At 38.9% G+C, this 22,838-nt stretch overlaps 1 protein-coding gene across 4 annotated transcripts in view; it reads left to right on the forward strand.

The window, feature by feature from the left end:
- Positions 1-22,838, forward strand: part of PSEN1 (presenilin 1) — a 72,725-nt gene that overhangs the window by 22,062 nt on the left and 27,825 nt on the right. For all 4 annotated transcript variants that reach the window (XM_078053879.1, XM_078053882.1, XM_078053881.1 and 1 more), the window contains 2 exons: positions 14,679-14,932; positions 16,961-17,102. In XM_078053879.1, the coding sequence (XP_077910005.1) occupies positions 14,679-14,932; positions 16,961-17,102 (396 nt within the window). The remainder of the gene's footprint in view (positions 1-14,678; positions 14,933-16,960; positions 17,103-22,838) is intronic.

Here is a 22,838-nt window from a genome sequence, read left to right on the forward strand (position 1 = left end):
AAGGTTAGCTGCATTTTCCTTTTTTGTTTTTTTTGTTTGTTTGTTTTTAAAGATTTTATTTATTTATTTGACAGAGAGAGAGAGAGCGAGAGCAGGAACACAAGCGGGGAATGGGAGAGGGAGAAGCAGGCTTCCTGCCGAGCAGGGAGCCCGATGTGGGACTCGATCCCAGGACTCTGGGATCATGACCTGAGCCGAAGGCAGACGCTTAACGACTGAGCCACCCAGGCGCCCTTTTTTCTTTTTTTGAATTCAAAACATTAAATGCAAAGAACTTTATTAAGTTGTTAGCAAATCATAGATTGGCAGAACTAAAATGATGGTGGGTCACTTTTTTTAAGCGTGAGAAATTCTATATAAAATTAAATAGCAGACAGACCTATAAGCTATTTATTGTTTAAGTACTTGGGTCCTTGAGAAAATAAATGAAAGGGGTGATCTAAATTCAACTGAATAGGGCCCAATAAGCCTTTGACAGTGTTATTATAGTGTTTATAGTAATGAATCTGTTCTCCCAGTTATGTCAAAATGAAGTAAGGAGAAAGAAAATTGTCTTGATGACCTCCAGAGGAACATGCTTGCTTCTGCATGAGAGTAGTCAGAAATCTTTGGCACAGATCTTAAGAGTTTGTTAAAAAAACAACAAAAAAAACCCCTCTAGTTTCAAGCCTAACACAACCGCCTCATAAATATTAAATGCTATCTTTAACCAGTTATTTCAACTGTTTAGGGAAATGACAGCCTTTCTTGATGTTAAGTAATGGTTAAAGCTCTGACTTCAGGGAATCATGAAGCTTGGCCAGATGCTGGATGGAATTCTGTGTGTGTGTTGGAAACATGTTGCCTATGATTAATAAATATTTTCAAGTGTTCCACATAACTTGCCAGTTCTTCAGTTAAGCTACTCTTCTAGTTTTTCTTATACTGCAGGCTCAGGAGCTTCACATTTCTAATTATAGAAATCCAAACAGTCTCCATAAGGTCTTATAGGATTGTTACTTTTTGTTATAAATAAATACTCATTTTAAGTAAGGAAATAGTTTGCAGACTATAAGCACATCAGCATACTGAAATGCACTGTAATTTTTAGGCATGATGATTGTTATTACATGGAAATGCATACATGAAATAATATTAGATAAAAAAGGCAGGACACAATATTTGTGAACATTCATTGTAACTATAAATATGTATGTATGTTGAAAAACATTAGATTTTGAGGTGTAGTAAGAATAAGTTGTTTTCCTCACAAAATCATTTACATTAATATTTAGCAATATAAAATTATAAACTTAAGTGTGGCAATAACTGCCATGAATAAAATAAAAAAACTGTCAAAGACTTATAATGCATAATGACAGGTAAATCTTAATATACAAAGAATTCTTTGTTTTTTTAAAGATGAGTATTTAGGGTTTTTTTTAATTTTTTTTTTTTTTTAGATTTTATTTATTTCTTTGACAGAGAGAGATCGCGAGAGAGGGAACACAAGTAGGGGGAGTGGGAGAGGGAGAAGCAGGCTTCCAACTGAGCCGGGAGCCCAATGTGGGGCTTGATCCCAGGACCCTGGGATCATGACCTGAGCTGAAGGCAGACGCTTAACGACTGAGCCACCCAGGCGCCCCTATACAAAGAATTCTTATGAAGTCAAAAGGAACATAAACAACTCAGTATCAGCATTGCCAAAGGATATGAGCAATATATAAGGAGGAAGAAGAAATATAAATGTCAATAAATACATGAAAAGACTAGTTGATCTACCTCCTAATAATACAAAACTTAGAAATGAAAACTTTTTACCTATCAGTGAGCAAGGATTGAAACCCATTGCATCTGGCTCAGTCAGTAGAACATGTGACTCTGGATCTCCCGGTTTAAGTTCAAGCCTCATGTTGGGTGTAGAGATTACTTAAATTGTTAATTAAAGTCTTGAAAAAAAATGAGAAAGAAACCCAGTGCTACTAAAGGTACAGGGAAATAGGCATTCTCATGTGCTGCTCATGGGAGTTTAATTTGTGTTTATTTGGAGGCAGGTTGTCAATTAAATCTGCAAAGACACAGGCCTTTTGGACATAATTTGACAATTAAATCTAAAAATGCACATACCTTTTGACTTAAGATTTCCACTTTTAAAATTTATCCTATAAAAATATTACAAGAGTGCCAAGAAATGTAGACAAACATATCTGATGAAACGTTATGTGTGACAATGAGAATTTTAAGATAATTTCAATCTTGTCTTACTTATGGTTTATCCAGTCAGTACTATAAGATAATGGTTAATAGTAGGATGACTAAACTGTCTGAATTAGAATCCCTGCTCTAGACCTTCTTAGCTCTGTGATATTTTGCAAATTTGCTGGCCTTGAAGCTTCAGTTTCTTTCTATGTTAAATGAAGTTTATAATATTAAGAAACTCGGGGTGCCTGGGTGGCTCAGTTGGTTAAGCGACTGCCTTCAGCTCAGGTCATGATCCTGGAGTCCCGGAATCGGGTCCCACATCAGGCTCCCTGCTCGGCGGGGAGTCTGCTTCTCCCTCTGACCCTCCTCTCCTCATGCTCTCTCTCTCTCATTCTCTCTCTCTCTCTCAAATAAATAAATAAAATCTTTAAAAAAAAAAAAAAAGAAACTCAAAGTTTATTACTCACCTGAAGTACTTAGCATAGTGTCCTGCATGTATGTGGTCAATAAATCTTAGCAATTATTATCATAAGTGTCATTACCATGCTACTATTATAATAGTTAAGATTGAGGTTTAATATACTGGCATAGAAGGTATCTGATATATTATTAAGTGACAAAAGCAAATTACAGAACATGGCTTTAAAAAAATCTAGAAGTATGGGGCACCTGCCTGGCTCTGTCAATAGAGCATGTGACTGTTGTTGATCTCCGTGTTGTGAGTTCAAGCCCCATGATGGGTGTAGAGCTTACTTAAAATTAAGGGCATCTGGGTGGCTCAGTCGTTAAGCGTCTGTCTTCAGCTCAGGTCATGATCCCAGGATCCTGGGATCGAGTCCCACATTGGGCTCCCTGCTCGGCGGGAGGCCCTGCTTCTCCCTCTCCCACTCCCCCTGCTTGTGTTCCCTCTCTCGCTGTGTCTCTGTCAAAAAAGAAATAAAATCTTAAAAAAAATTTTTTTTAAATTAAAAAATCTAAAAGTACTTAAGATTGCTCACCATGTTCATATTGTGGGGCAAAGATTGGGGGGACACTTTCTGTGTTAAAAACAAAAGTTTGTAACACTTTTTAAAACTTCTAAAAAATGTTTATAAACTTTTGTTTATAGTCTTTTTTTTTTTAAGATTTTATTTATTTGAGAGAGAGAGAGCATGAGCAGGGGGAGGGTCAGAGGGAGAGGGAGAAGCAGACTTCCCACTGAGCAGGAAGCCTTACTCCTACTCCGGGCTTGATCCTAGGACCCTGGGGTCATGACCTGAGCTGAAGGCAGACGCTTAACCAGCTGAGCCACACAGGCACCCCTGCTTATAGTCTTTTAATTACAAAAATAAAACTTAAAAAAAAAAAAAGGCAGGCAGAAAACAAGGTTTAAAAAAGACAACAGGCACTACATTGTATTAAAAATACCTCCACAATTTTTGCTGCTTGAGAAATACTGTCCTTTGCTTGAGGGTCCACATGCCTTTGGTGACTGGACTTGTACTTGCATCATGTTTTGAAGTAAGAACAAGGGAGAAAGAATTAAAACGAAGCCTCTCACTTAATGGTGTAGGAGTCCTGGGGAATCTGGCTTCATAGGAACTCACTTCCCACATACTTAACCACTTCCCATGGGACTCCACCCTCTGTGACACTTACAACATTTATATAGTGAGTAATCCTTCCTTCTGCCACTGAAATGAAATCATTTATAATGGCTACAGCACTTGTTTTTCTGAACCTTAAAAATAGCTTTTAAAGGCAAAACTATGGAGGCAGTAAAAAGATCAGTGGTTGCCCAGAGTTGTAGTGGGGAGAGAGATATAAATAGGCAGAATACAGAGGATTTTTAGGACAGTAGAAATATTCTATATGGTACTATGATGGATGCATGTTACACATTTTTAAAAACCCATGGAATGTGTAACATCAAGAGTGAACCCTAATGTAAACTATGGACTTTGGGTGATAATGACATGTTAATGTAGATTCATTGATTAGAAATGTACCACTCTGGTATAGGATGTTGATGGCAGTGGGGCGGGGGTAGGGTAGTTGGTGGAGACTGTCACGGGGCAGGAGTATATGTGAAATCTGTATTTTCTGCTCAGTTTTACTGTGAACCTAAAACTGCTATAAAAAGTAAAGTCTATCTTTTTTTTTTTAAAGCTAGAAATGACCTACCAAGCTACACACACAGAAGGCCTTTATGTTCTTAATCTTTTAGAAGTATATGCTAAAGTGTTTACGAAGGAAATGATATATATGAATTTGTCTCAATACTAGACGGGTGAGTTGTATGAGAAAATAGATGGAATAAGATTAGCCATGAGTTGGTAGTGATTGAAGCTGAGTAAAGTGCACGTGGGACTTCATTTTACACTTCTGACAGTATTTGTCTTAACTTTTTCCATAATAAGTTTTTTTTTTAATTAGCCTTAAAAATAATGCTAAGTCATCATCCTAATATTTAGCTGCCAGGATTTTTCATTTTGGAAATCTCTTAGTAGTTCTAGTGTCATCCTCTTTTTTTTTTTTTTTTTAACATTTTATTTATTTATTTGAGAAAGAGCGTATGCACGCCACTGAGCAAGGAGCTCCATGCGGGATTCGATTTCAGGAGCCTGGGATCATGACCTGAGCCAAAGGCAGATGCTTAACTGACTGAGCCACCCAAGTGCCCTAGTGTCATCCTCCTTTTTTAACAGTTTCAAAGCACCTACACACCCCTTTTGAGAAAGACACTTTATTTTTTGTTGTTGTTGAGGTGTAATTGACATATAGTAAAGTACCCATATTTAAAGTATACTATTTGATAAGTTTTGATATTTGTGTATATACCCTTGAAACCGCCACCACAGTCAAGGTAATGAACTTAATCACCCCCAAAAGTTTCCTCATGTTCCTTTGCCGTCTGCCCCTTTCGGTTCTTCCCAGCTATTCATCCCCAGGCAACTACTGATCAAGTTTTTGTCACTATACTCTAGTTTTCATTTCCTAGACATTTGTACAAATGAGATCATACAGTACATACTCTTTTGCTTGGCTTCTTTCATTCAGTATAATTATTTTGAGATTCATCAGTGGCATAGCATGTATCTATTGTTTATTCTTTTTTTACTTCTGAGTTGTATTCCATTATATGGATATACCACAGTTTTTTATCCATTTACTTGTTGATGGATATTTGTGTTTCCAGTTTGGGGTTGTTATCAATAAGGCTGTTATGGACATTCATGTACAAATAATTGAATGGACATATGCTTTTGTTTATTTTGAGTAAATAAGAGTAGAATATGATCCAATGGATTAGGTATATATCTAACTTTTAAGTGTACATTTCAGTAATGTTGACTGTATTTGCATTGTAGTGCAACAGATCTCTAGAACTTTCTCAACTTGCGAAACTGAAACTCTATACCCATTGAAGAACAACTCATTTCCCCCTCCCTGCAGTCCCTGGCAGTCCCAATTACGCTTCCTGTTTTTTTGAGTTGGACTGCTTTAGATACTTCAATAAGTAGAATCATGCAACATTTGTCTTTTTGTGACTTATTTCATTTAGTATAATGTCCTCAGACTTTCCTCTATGTTTTAGCGTGTGACAAGATTTTCTTCTCTTTTAAGGCTGAATAATACTCCATTGTACATATGCACCACATTTTCTTTGTCTGTTGATGGACATTTGAGGTGCTTCTATCTTGGCTCTTGTGAATACTGCTGCAGTGACCATGGATGTGCAAATATAAATATCTCTTGAGATACTGCTTTTAATTCTTTTGGATATATGCCCAGAAGTAGGGTTGCTGGATCATATGATAATTCTGTTTTTAATCTTTTGTCTGTAATAGCCATGCCATTTTACATTCCCACCAGTGGTGCACAAGGGTTTCAATTTCTCTGCATCCTTGCTAATCCTTGTTATTTTTTTGATAGTAGCCATCGTAATGGGTGTAAGATGGTATCTCGTTGTTTTGATTTGCATTTCTCTAATGATTAGTAATCTTGAACATCTTTTCATATGCTTATTGGCCTTTTGTATATGTCCTTTGGAGAAATGTCTATTCAAGTCCTTTGCCCATTTTAAAATCAGATTATTTCAAGCACCTGGGTGGCTCAGTTGGTTAAGCATCTGCCTTCGGCTCAGGTTCAGGTCGTGAACCCAGGACCCTGGGATAGAGCCCCACATTGGGCTCCCTGCTCAGCAGGGAGCCTGCTTCTCCCTTTCCCTCTGCTGCTCCCCCTGCTTGTGCTCTTTTGCTCTGTTAAATAAATAAATAAAATCTTTTAAAAAAAATAAAAAAAATCAGATTATTTATTTTTGTTGTTGTTGTTGTTGAGTTGTAGGAGTTCTTTATATAATCTGGATATTTACCCCTTATCAGGTACATGATTTGCAAATATTTTCTCCCATTCTGTGGTTTCCTTTTTATTCTGTTGATTGTTTCTTTGATACAGAGAAGTTTTAAAGTTTGATATAGTCTCATTTGTCTATTTCTGCTTTTGTTCTTTAATTTCTCTTAGCAAATATTTTGTAGTTTTCAGTGTACAAGTATGTTTGGGGCTCCCCAGGATCATGCTCATGTTCAGTGAATAGCTAGAAGAACTCAGAAAAGCTGTTATGCTCACTGGCTTTAGTTTATTACAGAGAAAGAATACAAATTAAAATTAGCAGATAAACACATTGTAGGGCAGAGTCCAAGAGATACCGGGCATGAGCTTCCAGTTTTTTTCTCCTAGAGAGTCCTAGCAACAGTGCTCAATTCTCCCAGAAACATGCACAGAATTTTGCTGACCAGGAAGCTTACTTGAGCTTTGGTGTCCAGGAGTTTTATTGGGGGCTGCTCCTGTAGACAGACATGACTGACCATAGTTCTCTAGCCCCTCCCAAAGTCAAGCAGATACTTTGTGACTCAAGACCTTCACCATAGATCACATTGTTAGCAATGTGGCCCAAAGCCTCATGTAAATAAAAACACTCTTAACAGGCAGGATATTCCAAGGGCTTAGAGATTATCTCCCAGGAACCAGGCCAGATCTTTCTTTGGCATGTGCAGGGTTTAGACACCCCTGACCTACTGAGTTAATCCCTTACTACACAATAGGCCTTTCACATCTTTTCATCCTTTAGGTCTCAGCTCAAATGTCACTTCCTCAGAAAGATATTCTCTGGCCACACTATCTAAAAGTAGTTCCATCCCACGTTTTTTTTTTTTTAAATCACATCACCCTGTTACAGGGTGATTGACTTATTTCGCTCAGCATAACACCCTCCAGTTCCATCCACGTTGTTGCAAATGGCAAGATCTCATTCCTTTTGATGGCTGCATAATATTCCATTGTATATATATACCACATCTTCTTTATCCATTCATCTGTCGATGGACATCTTGGCTCTTTCCACAGTTTGGCTATTGTGGACGTTGCTGCTATAAACATCGGGGTGCACGTACCCCTTCGGATCCCTACATTTGTATCTTTGGGGTAAACACCCAGTAGTGCAATTGCTAGATCGTATGGTAGCTCTATTTTCAACTTTTTGAGGAACTTCCATACTGTTTTCCAGAGTGGCTGCACCAGCTTGCATTCCCACCAACAGTGTAGGAGGGTTCCCCTTTCTCCGCATCCCCGTCATTTCCTGACTTGTTAATTTTAGCCATTCTGACTGGTGTGAGGTGGTATCTCATTGAGGTTTTAATTGGATTTCCCTGATGCCGAGCGATGTTGAGCACTTTTTCATGTGTCTGTTGGCCATTTGGATGTCTTCTTTGGAAAAATGTCTGTTCATGTCTTCTGCCATTTCTTGATTGGATTCTTTGTTCTTTGGGTGTTGAGTTTGATAAGTTCCTTATAGATTTTGGATACTAGCCCTTTATCTGATATGTCATTTGCAAATATCTTCTCCCATTCTGTCGGTTGCCTTTTGGTTTTGTTGACTGTTTCTTTTGCTGTGCAAAAGCTTTTTATCTTGATGAAGTCCCAATAGTTCATTTTTGCCCTTGCTTCCCTTGCCTTTGGCGATGTTTCTAGGAAGAAGTTGCTGCGGCTGAGGTCGAAGAGGTTGCTGCCTGTGTTCTCCTTTAGGATTTTGATGGGCTCCTGTCTCACATTGAGGTCTTTCAACCATTTGGAGTCTATTTTTGTGTGTGGTGTAAGGAAATGGTCCAGTTTCATTCTTCTGCATGTGGCTGTCCAATTTTCCCAACACCATTTCTTGAAGAGACTGTCTTTTTTCCATTGGACATTCTTTCCTGCTTTGTCAAAGATTAGTTGACCATAGAGTTGAGGGTCCATTTCTGGGTTCTGTATTCTGTTCCATTGATCTATGTGTCTGTTTTTGTGCCAGTACCATACTGTCTTGACGATGACAGCTTTGTAATAGAGCTGGAAGTCTGGAGTTGTGATGCCGCCAGCTTTGCTTTTCTTTTTCAACATTCCTCTGGCTATTCGGGGTCTTTTCTGGTTCCATACAAATTTTAGGATTATTTGTTCCAGCTCTGTGAAAAAAGTTGATGGTATTTTGATGGGGATTGCATTGAATGTGTAGATTGCTCTAGGTAGCATTGACATCTTCACAATATTTGTTCTTCCAATCCATGAAAAAATGCTCATCTTTTCTAATAATAAAAAATTATACCGTGTTCGCATATTTAACCTATCAGATAGGTAAAAATCCAAGCATTTCATAGCTTACTTTGTTGATAAGGGCTTGTTGAAATAGGAACTCTCCTATATTGCTGATCTTTAAACTGGTACAACCCATACGGAGGGTGATTTGGCAACACATATCAGGATTTTATTTTATTTTATTTTTTTAATTTTTATTTTTTAAAGATTTTATTTATTTGACAGAGACACAGCGAGAGAGGGAACACAAGCAGAGGGAGTGGGGGAGGGGGAAGCAGGCTTCCTGCCAAGTGGGGAGCCCGATGTGGGGCTCTGTCCCAGGACCCTGGGACCATGACCTGAGCTGAAGGCAGACACTTAACGACTGAGCCACCCAGGCATTTTAAATGCGTACCAGGATTTTAAATGCGTATATACTTTGACTCAGTAGTTTCACTTCAGGAAACTTACCCTACAGATATGCTTTGCACATGTGAAATAACTTATAGGGGGCATTCATTGCAGCCGTGTTTGTAAATGACAAAAAGTTGGAAGCATGTTTATAGCAGCAATGTCCACAATAGCCTAAATATGGAAAGACCCAGATGTCCATTGATAGATCAGATGAATGGATAAGGAAGATGTGGGGTGTGTATGTGTGTGTGTGTGTGTGTGTGTGTGTGTGTGTGTGTGTACACATATATAATGGAATATTAGCCATCAAAAAATGAAATTTGCCATTTGCAATGACATGGATGGAGCTAGAGGGTATTATGCTAAATGAAATAAGTCAGTCACAGAAAGACAAATACCATATGATTTCACTCATGGAATTTAAGAAACAGGTGATCATAGGGAAAGGGAAGGAAAAATAAGATGAAAATAGAGAGGGAGGCAAACCATAAGAGATGCTTAACTCAGGGAAACAGACAGGGTTGCTGGAGGGGAGGTGGATAGGGGGATGGGATAATTGGGTGATGGGCATTAAGGAGGGTACTTGATGTAATAAGCACTGGGTGTGATATGTAACTGATCACTAAATTCTATCCCTGAAACTAATAATACAGTATATGTTAACTAAATTGAATTGAATTGAATTTAAGAAAAAAAGAAAAAAGCTGGAAGCAAGTTAAATGTCTATCTTTAGGGGATTGGCCTAATAGATTATGTACATTCATATACTGGTTATGTAGCTGGTTTAAAAAGTTTTTTGGGGGGGGCACCTGGGTGGCTCAGTCATTGAGCTTCTGCTTTCAGCTCAGGTCATGATCCCAGGGTCCTGGGATCGAGTCCCGCATCAGGCTCCTTGCTCGGCGGGGAGCTTGCTTCTCCCTCTGCCTGCCGCTCCCCCTGCTTGTGCTCGCTCGCTCTCGCTCTCTCTCTCTGTCAAATAAATAAATAAAAATCTTAAAAAATAAATTTAAAAAAATAAAAAGTTGCTTTTCAAAGAATAAGGATGTACTTTACGTACTGATGTGTACAAAAATCTCTAAGAGACATAGTTAAGCAGAGAAAGTACATTTATTGTACTACCATTTGTGTAAAAAGGGGAAATGAGAATATATATTTGTATTTGCTTGTATATACATCAAGAAACTGCAGAGCATAATGACAGTGGTAACCTGGGGTATTAGACAACTAAATAGTTAGGTGGAAGATTTTTTTTATGTTACTCCTTATTATATTCTTTGACTTTAGAATCATGTGAAAATTTTACCTGTTCAAATAAATTGTATTTTAAAGAAATTGAAACATATAGTCAATTTTAAAAATAGTATCCAAAGTACTGTAAAGAGAAAGGGTGCAGTAAACAGTGCTCTAGCATCCCATATCAGCTTCAAGGGTGGGGCCGGGTGGGGTTGGCTAATGTTCATTATAAACCGGAACATCCAGTTGAGCACTATGAATGAACATATTGCTTCTTTTGTGTTAGACTTACCCAATTAAACTGTTCATGTAGCCCTAATAGGACAGCTGTGCTGCCCTACAAAGAACACAGATTTTGAAGCAAGAGACTTGAATTTGATTCCTGTGTCTACTGTTTTCTGGCCTTGAGATTTTGGACAAATTGTTTTAATCTTAATCTACCAAAACCTCTCAATAAATACAAAGAATAAATGAAATAATGTGAGCGTGCTTTGTAAATTATCAAATAACATACAAAGAGAGCTATTATTATTTGTGTTTTGGTTTATATTGCACAGTAATCAGCCCATTAAGTTGGTCATAATTGTATTGCTGAACATTAGTTACAAACAAAACATTCTTAGCATATGACTTAGTCACCTCCTCCAAAGAAAATAGAAGTATGAATTTCCTCAACTCTCTGCTTTTCAGCTATCTGTCACATTGTGTCCCTGTCCTCCAGAGCCTACATTGCCTTCCTACTGGACTTTGGTCACTCCAGTGACTTGTGTTCAACAAAAATTACCTTTCTTACTGAGTGGTGTATATATTTCTACCTTTTGTACTTTGGAATAGTTTCCTTTCCGTTCCTCATAGGGTTTAAGTCTTCGTAAGTATTTTCTGTATGAGGTCAAAGAGTTAATTCCTAATCTCCAGACTGAGATGAAGGGCACCAATTCCTTTGTAAAGCCAACTCTTCTCTCTTCTTCTGTTCCCCTCCACTTATCCCCTACCCTGTTCCATGAGTTATCATCTCCCATTCTTGTATCCTCAATCTCTTCTGCTAGTCCTAACTCTGTGCTTTGACCTGATGAGTATGCTCAAGTCTAACATCCCTAAAAATGTTTTCAAATGTGAATCCCTTCTGTTGTCACATCTTTTATTTTTTTGCTTCAAAGAATGATTGCCTTTAACTTCTCAGTTTCCATTCATTCCCTAGTTCATTATGATTTATGATCTCATTTCCCTCTTTTTCTTTTTTTTAAGATTTTTATTTTTTACTTTTTTATTTATTTGACAGAGAGAGACACAGCGAGAGAGGGAACACAAGCAGGGGGAGTGGGAGAGGGAGAAGCAGGCTTCCCGCGGAGCAGGGAGCCCGATGCGGGGCTCCATCCCAGGACCCTGGGATCATGACCTGAGCCGAAGGCAGACGCTTAACGACTGAGCCACCCAGGCACCCCGATCTCATTTCCCTCTTAACTGTTACTTTTGTAAAAACTTTGGCCAACGTCCCCCTGCTAAATTCAGTGGCTTTTCAGCTCTCGTACTGCCTGACTGTTGATGACACCTCTGAAATGTACTCCTTTTGCTGCTGTGATGTACTGTTGTGGGATTTCTTCCCTCTCCCCTATTTTTCTCTTAATCTCTTTGGCTGGTTTTTCTCCTATCACCTGCTGCTGAAGCTTAGGGGTTATGCACTTCTCTCCTTGGTCATCATCCCACTCTGTTTTTCTTTCCACAGTTGTTGCATTATATAATGACCAAGTCCATACTGTTCTGCTTTCCATCTATACTCTCTCCCTGAGATTTCATCCATTTCCATAACTATAGAAACTAATGACTCCCCCAACAGTACCCTTGGACTTTGCTGCCTGATTGCAGGTACCTCACATTCACCTATCTCCCTAACTAAAATAGCTCTCCTCTCCTCCAGCCCGCTCATCTTCTTGTATTCCCTACTCAGTGAGTGCCATCTTCACCTTCCCAGTCCCTTATGCCAGAAACCTCCAGATGGTCCTTGACTCCTTCCTGACCATTCACATGTAATTTGCCACAAAGCCCTGTCAGTTCTGCTTCTGAAATATCTTTCTCGTACATCTCCTTGTTTTCATCGCCACTTAGTCAGGTTTCTTTAAAATGAAACGTAATCGAATGTGTCACTACCTCAAACTTAACAATTTTTATGACTTTTTATTGCCTACAGGACAAAGTCTAAAGTCCTTGGGCATGGCAAATGAGATTTTTTTTACAACCTGTTCCTAACCTTTTCCTGCTCCCAGCCCTGACAGACCGTGTTCCCCAGCCAGCTCAGGAGTATTCACTGGTTTTCTGCATAGGCCTTGCTTTTCAATTTCACACCTCTGCACCATTGTCACGTCTCTGCTTGGAGCCCTTTCACCTTCCACTCACTTTTCTCAGGAATCGTATCTTTATGCTGCCTTTCTGGACCACACAGAATGATCAGTCCTGCAGCACTTTATTCATGTCTCTGATATAATATTTATCCTGTTTTAAAGCTAACTTACAATCTTCTTAAGGACAGCATCTAGATCTTTTTAATTTCAGTATTGCCATAGCAAAGTACCTAGAATATAGAATTTTGATAATTATTTATGGGATGAATATATTCAAAGTAAAGTAAAAGAGAACTCAGCCCACACTGAGTCTGCAGAGTTCCCATGTTGTCTTGTGAACAGCACACTGAGAGGTGGTTAAGAGCTTGATTTCTGTAGTTGGCATGCCTGGGTTCAAGCCCTTGCTGTAATGCTTCCTAGCTGTGACCTTTCCCCACCTACAAAGTGGTGATGAAGGGGTGGCTGTGAGCATTTAATGTAAAGCACGTATCACAATCTCCAGTACATTATAATAATTTTAAGCTATTATTAAGAGTGGAATGTATTTTTAATGAATAACAGCAGTAGTTATACTCTGTAGTCAAAAATGAGGTAAAAGAGTGGCATGTTCTCACATGATCTTCCTAAGAGAACCTGTTCTGAACCAAGCTGATACATTTTACCAGCAACAATGACTATCAGTCTGCTTTCCTCTCCTATACTTATCTAGGAGGAGGAGTGCTGTTCTTTTCCTGCTGTTATCTGTCGTTTGTATTATTGTTATTAATGCTCTTGAGATTCACTCTCTCCTTTACAAAAAGTTGAGTTTTAGATATGAACAGTGATACCAAAAAGGAAGTTGAACTTGAAGGGTAAGAAAGGGTAAACCCAGGATAAGGATGGAAGTGGTGTTTGGATTAAGAGACTGGGGAAAGTAGAATCTAAGAAAGGTGCTAGTTTCATTCCGTCATTTGTCAAATATTTATTGTTCCCTCACTCTATACAGGGCAAGGTGGGGATGCCTCTGGCTGGAGGGGCATCAGAATTGTTTAAGGCCTAATTTCTCTCTGTAAAGATTTTTAAAAATCTTTTAAATAATTTTTGAAATAGTTGTAGATTTACATGCAATTGTAAGAAATAATAGATCCCTTGTATATCACTAGAAGGATTTTAAGTCTTACTAATAATGAAGGTGGGGGGCACCTGGCTGACTCAGTTGGTGGAGCATGTGACTCTTGATCTCAGGGTCGTGAGTTCAAGCCCCCCATTGGATGTAGAGCCTAGTTAAAAAAAATTATGAAAGTGAGATAGTTTCTTGTATAACTGGTATGAAATCACAGGTAGAAAGCAGTTCATAATTGTGAAAAAGCTGAGATTACTATGCTTGCAGCTGTAACAAATAAGGTTTCATGCAGGTATCAGTTTTTAAGCCAAACCTCAGAGGATGAGTACAATTGTACTAGGTTGAGAATGGAAGAGGAGAATGAGGTAAACCAAGAGCTAGGTGAGAGGGAGGACCTGGGTTCCTTCACCGAACAGTGGCAGATCATCTAGATAGACATTCATTCATTCATTCATTCATTTAAAAAAGATTTTTATTTATTTGTCAGAGAGAGAGAGCACAAGAGGGGGAGCGGCAGGCAGAGGAAGAAGCAGACTCCCCGCTGAGCAGGGAGCCCCATGCAGGACTCGATCCCAGGACCCTGGCATCATGACCTGAGCCGAAGGCAGACGCTTAACCTACTGAGCCACCCAGGCGCCCCTCATCTAGACTTTTAAATTGCACACCTCTTGTGAATTGATTCTTTCTTGCCTCGAGTTTTTAGAACTCAAGTAATGATGGGCCTCTTCTTAATCTCAGATCTAATTATTCCATTTTCTGTTTTTATAGAATACCTTGATTCTGCTGAGAGTCTGACTTCTTGAAAAAAGTTTCTCTTGTGCTTTTAGAATGACAGTAGAGAACGGCATGAGCACACCAGCGAAAGGCGGAGACGTGGCAACCCTGGGCCATTATCTAATGGACGACCCCAGGGTAACTCACGGCAGGTGGTGGAACAAGATGAAGAAGAAGATGAAGAGCTGACATTGAAATATGGCGCCAAACATGTGATCATGCTCTTTGTACCCGTGACTCTCTGTATGGTGGTGGTCGTGGCTACCATCAAATCAGTCAGCTTCTATACCCGGAAGGATGGACAGCTGTATGTATGAGTGTTTTATTATTCTCAAGGCCGGTCTGGCTTTTCTTTGTAGTGTGTCATCATCACCTCGGAGGCCTCTGCTTTGAAGGGGCACAAAGGCTAGAGAGTTCATCCTCTCTGACAGCCAGAGCAGTTGACAGAATGAGGGATTATTATTTGATGCTTTAAGTAGAGAAAATGAGAGCTACAGAATTCTATTTCATGTATGGTGTCACTGGTTAGGACTGAATTTAGGACAGGGCCATTGGTCCCATTGTTCTTCTGCTGGAACATTCTTTCCTTTTCTAGATTTGATGGATGGATTCTGTTGTCCTTCTCATCTTTGCTTAAATGTTAAGTCCTCAAAGGTAATTTCCCAGATCCTTGTAACAGAATTAGGTCCTTCCCGATATTCTTTCTCATAGCAATATGTTCTTTTTCACAATATGCAAATATATTATTTATTTACATTATTTAAAGCCTGGTTTCCTTCTATACTGTAAGGCCTATGAGGGCACATTGTTTCTACAGCTAGTTATGTAATAAATGCTCAACAAAAAAAAGTTGCTAAATGAAAAGATGAAGAATTATTGCAAGCTGGCATTCTCTAGGCTCGTGGGAGGATTGTTGTGTAGATTCTCTAGTGCTTTTGGTATGAGCCCTATGCCTTCAAGAAAAATGCTTTGATTCAGATTCACCTAGTTTTGTCTTTGGGACTCTGTAGGGCCCCTATAGGGCTCAAAGTTTTAAATGAATTTTGGAATTTGAATTAGCAAACTGTGTGGCATTCTAAAAGCCAAGCTTTTAATCTTTTGGGAGAAAGGCTAAGGCAAGAATAAAGGGTGGGGGTTGGAGACAGCAGTCAAGAGAGACTGGGGAATATTATCTGTATAGCTTAGAGTTAGTTTTGGCTATATATTATACAACAGGGCTAGCAAGCCATAGTCCACAGGGCAGATCTGCCTGCCACCACCTATTTTTGTAAATAAAGTTTTACTGGAACGTAATCACGTTCATTCATTTGTATATTGTCTGTGCTGCCTTCATACTACAGTGGCAGGGTTCAGTGGTTGCAACAGAGACAATATGACCCAGAAAACTTAAAATTTGTACTCTTTAGTCCTTAACAGAAAGTTTTCTGAGCCTGTTGTAGGAAATCAAAACAACTGGTTTAAACGGTATACATATTTTATCTCTCTCCCAGAGAGTGAGTGGGACAGGGTGGTCAGTCCAGATTGGTAGTATAGCTTCACATTTCCTCAAGGACTCAGGCTCCTTCTTTCCTTTTTCTTTGGCTTCTGTCCTTTAGGTTATTCAAGGTTCCTTATTGGTACTGGAGCCCCAGGCTTCAATTCAGACAACAGGAAGCAGGAAGTAGCAGGGGAGAAAAGGACCTAAGACCCATCTCTCAGCAGAATTAACGTTAAGCCTTTCTTAGAAGTTCCACACAACATATCCGCTTATAACTCATTGGCCATACTTTGTCTCATGGCCACACCTAACTGTCAGGGAGTCAGAAATAAGGTCTTGTAGCTGGGAACGCTGGAACCTGGAATAAATGTGTTTATGTGAATGAGAAACCAAGGGGAAGATGGGTATGTGACGTTGTATCAAAACAACTCCAGTTGTAGTCACCCTGTAGGTGAAAAAAAAGTAATTGTAAGCCATTATTATATAAGCCACCTTCTTTTGACAAGTACTTGTAGCTTAGGTAGTTTATGTGGTAGAATCCAGTTCTTTAAACAAATCACTAATAAGCTGTGAAGAAAGAACATTTCTTGAGTAATTATTTCAATATAAAGCATCCACTAGATGGAGCTAGTGTCTGGCTCACAAAAGTCCACCTCTCCATATTTTAGATCTCTCCTTTTATTTTGAAGCACTTATTTTAGAGTATAGCTAATTATCTTAGCTAAAATTCTTGGCTAGATTGCTGAGATGGAAAAAGGTCATTATCAGTTGAATCAAAGAAACAAAACTGGTGTTGGAGAGGGTTGTGGTTTGAGATATCCATTAACACTTACTTTGGGTTTTTGTATTTTATTATAGAATCTATACCCCATTCACGGAAGATACAGAGACTGTGGGGCAGAGAGCCCTGCACTCAGTTCTGAATGCTGCTATCATGATCAGCGTCATTGTTGTCATGACTATTCTCCTGGTGGTTCTGTATAAATACAGGTGCTATAAGGTGAGCATGAAACATGGAGCTTTGCTTTCCACCATGTTCTTTTTGTGATTGGGTTTTCCTGTGACATGCCTTACTTGGTCTAGTAGAGAAAAGGGCTATATATTCTAGAACTGATTTAATTTTTAGCTTTTTCCCCCTTATTGTAGAACATTTAAAAAAACACAAAAAGACATAAATGAAAAACAAATGTTGTCATATCATATCACATTCTAAATGGTTTTAACTTTTTGATTTGCAGTATACTTAGGACATTGCAGGTTATATCCTAAGACCTTTGTGAATTCCCTCATTCACAAATAGTACTATAGGATATAATTATCCCTATAAAGTAATATAACTTAAAAAATTCAGATTTTCCTGAGTGCAGACCACTAGAGCCTTCTGCAGACACTGATGTTAAATTCATTGGTGACTGGTTATATTCCCATTTCTACATTGGGAGCCATCCATTCCCTCACTGTCTCTCCTGCAGTAGCACTAGTTCTTTCCTTGGGAAATAAGGGCAGGGGAGATTGTGTAGGAAAGACACAGGCCCAACCCTCCCAGCCTCTGCTCCCTTAGCTCACCCTCTAGCTAAGGGATTCACTCTTGAATTTTAGCCACCTGGCACATACTTCATATGCATGCCTCAGAGGAATCACAAATTATTACAAGTCATGAGACTTTAGGGTCTTTTTCAAATAAAAGAAATAAATGATAACTTTCCAAATGTTGAAGTCTACTCTATTTCCTTCTAGTATTTATTTCTCTATATGTTTCACATGGTTAAAATAAAATGTATAATAAATGTGTCCTTTCTTAACTTTTACTTTGGCATAAGCATTTTTCCATATTTAAATTCTCAGAAAATATGTCTAAAGGCTATGTAACATTTGACTCAAGAGTGTATTATAATTTACTTACCCTGATTTCCCTGATGTTGGACATTTAAGTCATTTCCATTTTTTTACTATTCTAAAAAGCTCATTGCTTTTTATATGCAATACCTTTATGGAACTTTTTCAATTTTTCAGATTATTTCCTTAGGGTAAAACCCTCGACACAGAATTTATGGGGCAAATTATCTACATTTTTTTCAATTTTATTTTATTTATTTGAGAGAGAGTGCAAGAGAGCGAGAGAGAGCACGAATGGTGGGGAGGGGCAGAGGGAGAGGGGAAAGCCAGACTCCCCGCTAAGCAGGGACCCTGCCATGGGGCTTAATCCCAGGACCCTGGGATCATGACCTGAGCCAAAGGCAGGTGCTTAACTGACTGAGCCACCCAGGTGCCCCATCTACATATTTTTAATTATCATGGTGTGCAAAATTCCTTTTTTCAAAATGGTAGTATCAGTTTGTACTTAACACTTGTTGTGAATGAGACTGTCTGACCTTACCTTTACCAGCCCTAAATTTTTAAAATTCTGTGCTAATTTTTTTTTTTTTAAAGATTTTATTTATTTATTTGACAGAGAGAGACAGCGAGAGAGGGAACACAAGCAGGGGGAGTGGGAGAGGGAGAAGCAGGCTTCCCGCTGAGCAGGGAGCCCAATGTGGGGCTCGATCCCAGGACCCTGGGATCATGACCTGAGCCGAAGGCAGACACTTAACGACTGAGCCACCCAGGCGCCCCATGTGCTAATTTTTTTTTTTTTTTTTTAAGATTTTATTTATTTATTTGACAGAGATAGACACAGTGAGAGAGGGAACACAAGCAGAGGGAGTGGGAAAGGGAGAAGCAGACTTCCTGCCGAGCAGGGAGCCCGATGCGGGGCTCGATCCCAGGACCCTGGGATCATGACCTGAGCTGAAGGCAGACGCTTAACGACTGAGCCACCCAGGCGCCCCCCGTGTGCTAATTTTTATAGGCGAAACAAAATGCCTTAATTTGTATTTGGTTAATTACTCGTAAGATAAAATACCATTCCAGTGTTCACGAACTTTAAAATTATGCACAATTTAACCTTGCTTGTTGAACATTGGAGTGGGTGGAAGTGTTAACCCAAGTGATGAGCATCTGCAGTCTGACATTAGCAAGTGGAAAAGATTGAAGACAAAGGGGTCTATGATGATGGGAGGTAGTCATCAATACTCAGAAAACCAAAGAGCAAATGATATAAACCCGTGCTGCAAAGTATTCTCCTCCCCCTGTTTAAATATCCTCATGACAGTTACCTTTCCTGTATATACATGTTTACATGCTAGTTTCTCTGCTTTATTGGACTCCCTTTGTGACTCTTTTCTTTTTAATATTTATTTATTTGAGAGAGAGTGTGTGTACAAGGGGAGAAAGGGGCAGAGAAGCGGACTACCCACTGGGCAGGGAGCCCGATGTGGGGCTCGATCCCAGGACCCTGGGATTATGACCTGAACCAAAGGCAGACGCTTAACCAACTGAGCCACCCAGGCGCCCCTCACTTTGTGACTCTTATCTGGATTATATGCTACTTTCGTTCTTCACATTTTATGGGGAGTCTGTACCCTGTTTAGGGTCATATCCGCACCTGCACACCTTCAGGATGGGCCCATAAGTTCATACCAGTTTTAAAAGCTTGCTTTCTTGAGCTTCCTTTCTGTGATCTCCCTGGTACTTTTTGGTTCTTTTGGACGTCCCTGTTCCATTCCTCCAGCCAGAAAGCTGATTTATTTTACAAACGACAGGGACAAGAAGTGGTAGGACAGAGAGAGAAATAAAGGAAGTGCCATCTGCCCCACTTTCTGGGAACTAGAGCTCCTCCCCTCCGTCTGAATTTTAGGCTCCTGCTACCCTTAATACCACCCCCACAGGATTGTTTGATAGCTGGGTGTGAGAGAATGGTGAAAGGAAAAAGCCAAAAAGTGAGATTTTTGCATTCTCTTTTGGTGTTAGGAGACCTCTTTACTGTTGCTTATCCAGAACTAGGCTTTTCCTAGAGCTCTCGCTATCTTGCTAATGCCCGTTCGGGGTTGCATTGAGTTCTGATGGAGGAGGGTAGTACTGGAGGAGAAAACGTAATAATCTCACTTCTAATTCCGCAGCCCACCTGACTCTGTCCACTTGTCAGAGTCCTCACCTAGCGGCTGCATGCATTCTATCCAGCTTTTACGGTTGCATTCGGCAGGGGAGACAGGGTAGATGTGCTTTCACTCCATGGCACCTCAAACCTGTCTTGATATATTTTGGCCAGTTTTGTGCATCTTTTAGTTACATCTCATTTTAGACAGTCTAAAAAGGGTTTATTTTCAGCCACATTTCCACATTTATTTGTTCATTCGTGTTGTTTTGTTTTTTAATGTTAAGTTCAAGTCTTAGCAGGCACAGCCAGTTCTATAGGAACAAGTTGTTTGCTTTGATTCCTAGTCTAAACTAAAAGGAGCTTTTGAGTCAGATATTCAGAAACTTGCCAGGACCTGTTTGGAAATAAACCTGGAGGATTTGTTATGTCAGTGGTTGGTTGTGCAATGTCTGTGAGAAGCACAAGAAGCTAAAAGACCAAACAAACTTGAAGAAGGTAGAAACTGAAAAGGCAGTTAATTATTACATATCATGGTTAGAAATGAAACTGTATAACTTACTAAAGCCATGTGATTTCTGGCCTGGACAGTTCAAGGTTTAGAGGAGATGCTTGCAGGGTTCTGTACTGAAGCAGGGCTCTTTTCTTTCAGAGCCTTTAGCACAGGAAAGCTGAACTAGGGATTTTTGCAAGATGAGAAAAAAGCCTGTTTTACCATCTGATGTTCTAGAAAAAGGGAAGTGCTATTTAGTCATCATCAGAAGAGGCTTTGAATTCAGGTAATAATTCAGAAAATCATAACATCAGTGACCAGAAACCATTATTACAGACAGAGGGCATTTAATATCTTTACAATATGAAGAGCACTTACAAATCATTCAGAAAATTATGAACATGAATGTTATAGAACATTAGAGCATGCAGCTCTTGATCTCAGGGTTGTAAGTTTGAGCCCCACGTTGGGTGTAGAGATTACTTTAAAAAAATAAAATCTTAAAAAAAAAAAAGAAAATTATGAACAGCCTAATAAATTTTTAAAAACCCAAGCCAGAGGAATTACAAAGGAAATATAGATGGCCAGGAGAGAGGCAGAGACAGAGATATGTATATATATGTTTCCTCAGTGGTAGAAACAGAAACATAGTAAAATAACAAATTAACGTATTTCACCTATTGACTTGGTGAAGATTAATACAGTCTTTTTTCTGTGAAGTCACCAGCCAATATATATCAATAGTCAGTAATTAGAAAAAGTCTGTACACTTTGATTCCATAATTTTGCTTTCATGAATGCAGAAAAATATTTGCATGCTAGGACTTTTATCCTAGCATAAATTATAATTGGAATAAAGTGGAAAACCATAAGTTCCATAAGAAATATGGAATAAGAAAAGGTTAAATAAATAAGGAAAAAAAGGCTAAATAAATAAGAAAAGGTGAAATTGTGGGTTCATCCATATATGTAGAATATTATAATTTACTCATTTAAAAATCATATTTTCAAAATTTGGTGGCATGAGAATGTGTCTGTAATAAAAAAATGTTTTAAAAAGCAGAATGCTAAACTATATTACTTGATTATAATGTTGTTAAAAGGCCTTTATACATGCAGACAGAAAACATGCCTGAAAAAACATGTTAATAATAACTTTGGTTGTCCCTGGTCAGTGGGAATGGTTTTCTTCCTTTAGTGTTTCTATATCTTCTCAGTGTTACACATACATGTTATTTTTGTATTCAGAACAGTGCTTTCTTAAAATAAATACCATCCCCATGTTCCCTCGCTGAGAAAAACAAGGTAAAGAGCATTTCTCAAGAAAGATGAGAATTTCTAGTATTCAGTATTTACTCTGGCTTTTTTTTTTTTTTTTTAAGATTTTTATTTATTTTTTTGACTGAGAGAGAGACAGCAAGAGAGGGAACACAAGCAGGGGGAGTGGGAGAGGGAGAAGCAGGCTTCCCGATGGAGGGCTTGCATCGGGCTCCATCCCAGGACCCTGGGATCATGACCTGAGCCGAAGACAGACGCTTAACAAATGAGCCACCCAGGCGCCCCTTACTCTGGCCTTTTAAGTCGGAGCTTAATACGGAGTACCAGTGTACATCTTCCACTTTGTAAAGCTTTTCTGTTTTGTAATATTTTATATACTTTTTAGTTTTGTAACTTGGATTATCTCTGAAGCTGAGTCTTATGAGCATGATGGGGTGGGATGCCCGCGGGGAGGTTCCTTTCTGCTTAAGCTTTATTGGATTTTCTGCAGATAAAATAGAGTAAGGGCTCCCTTTAGAATATTTTGCTAAAGTTGAATATTTTGAGAGGGGAATGTACAGGTGTCTTTAATTTACTTTGATATATATTAAAAATAAAAAGGATGGAGAGATGTATAGAAATGCTACAAAGCAAGTACAGCAAAATGAATGGTAGCTGTAAAATTCTTTAAACTTTGCTGTGTGTTCGAAAAAAATTTTTGTTTAAAGATTTTATTTTTTTATTTGAGAGAACGAGAGAGCACGAGTGGGGAGGAGGGGCAGAGGAAGAGGGAGGCGCAGAACTCGATCCCAGAACCCTGAGATCATGACCTGAGCCAAAGGCAGACGTTTAACCAACTGAGCCACCCAGGTGCCCCTTGAACATTTTTATAATAAATTATTATTTATTTTTGTGGAAGAACACCAGAAATTAAGTTTGTTGTATTCATATAGTCAATTTAGAATATTCGAATGTCCAAAAAGTACCAACTTCCATGTAAAGGCATTCTTTTA

This window comes from Halichoerus grypus, chromosome 8 (assembly GCF_964656455.1).
Source record: "Halichoerus grypus chromosome 8, mHalGry1.hap1.1, whole genome shotgun sequence".
NCBI classification, from domain to species: domain Eukaryota; kingdom Metazoa; phylum Chordata; class Mammalia; order Carnivora; family Phocidae; genus Halichoerus; species Halichoerus grypus.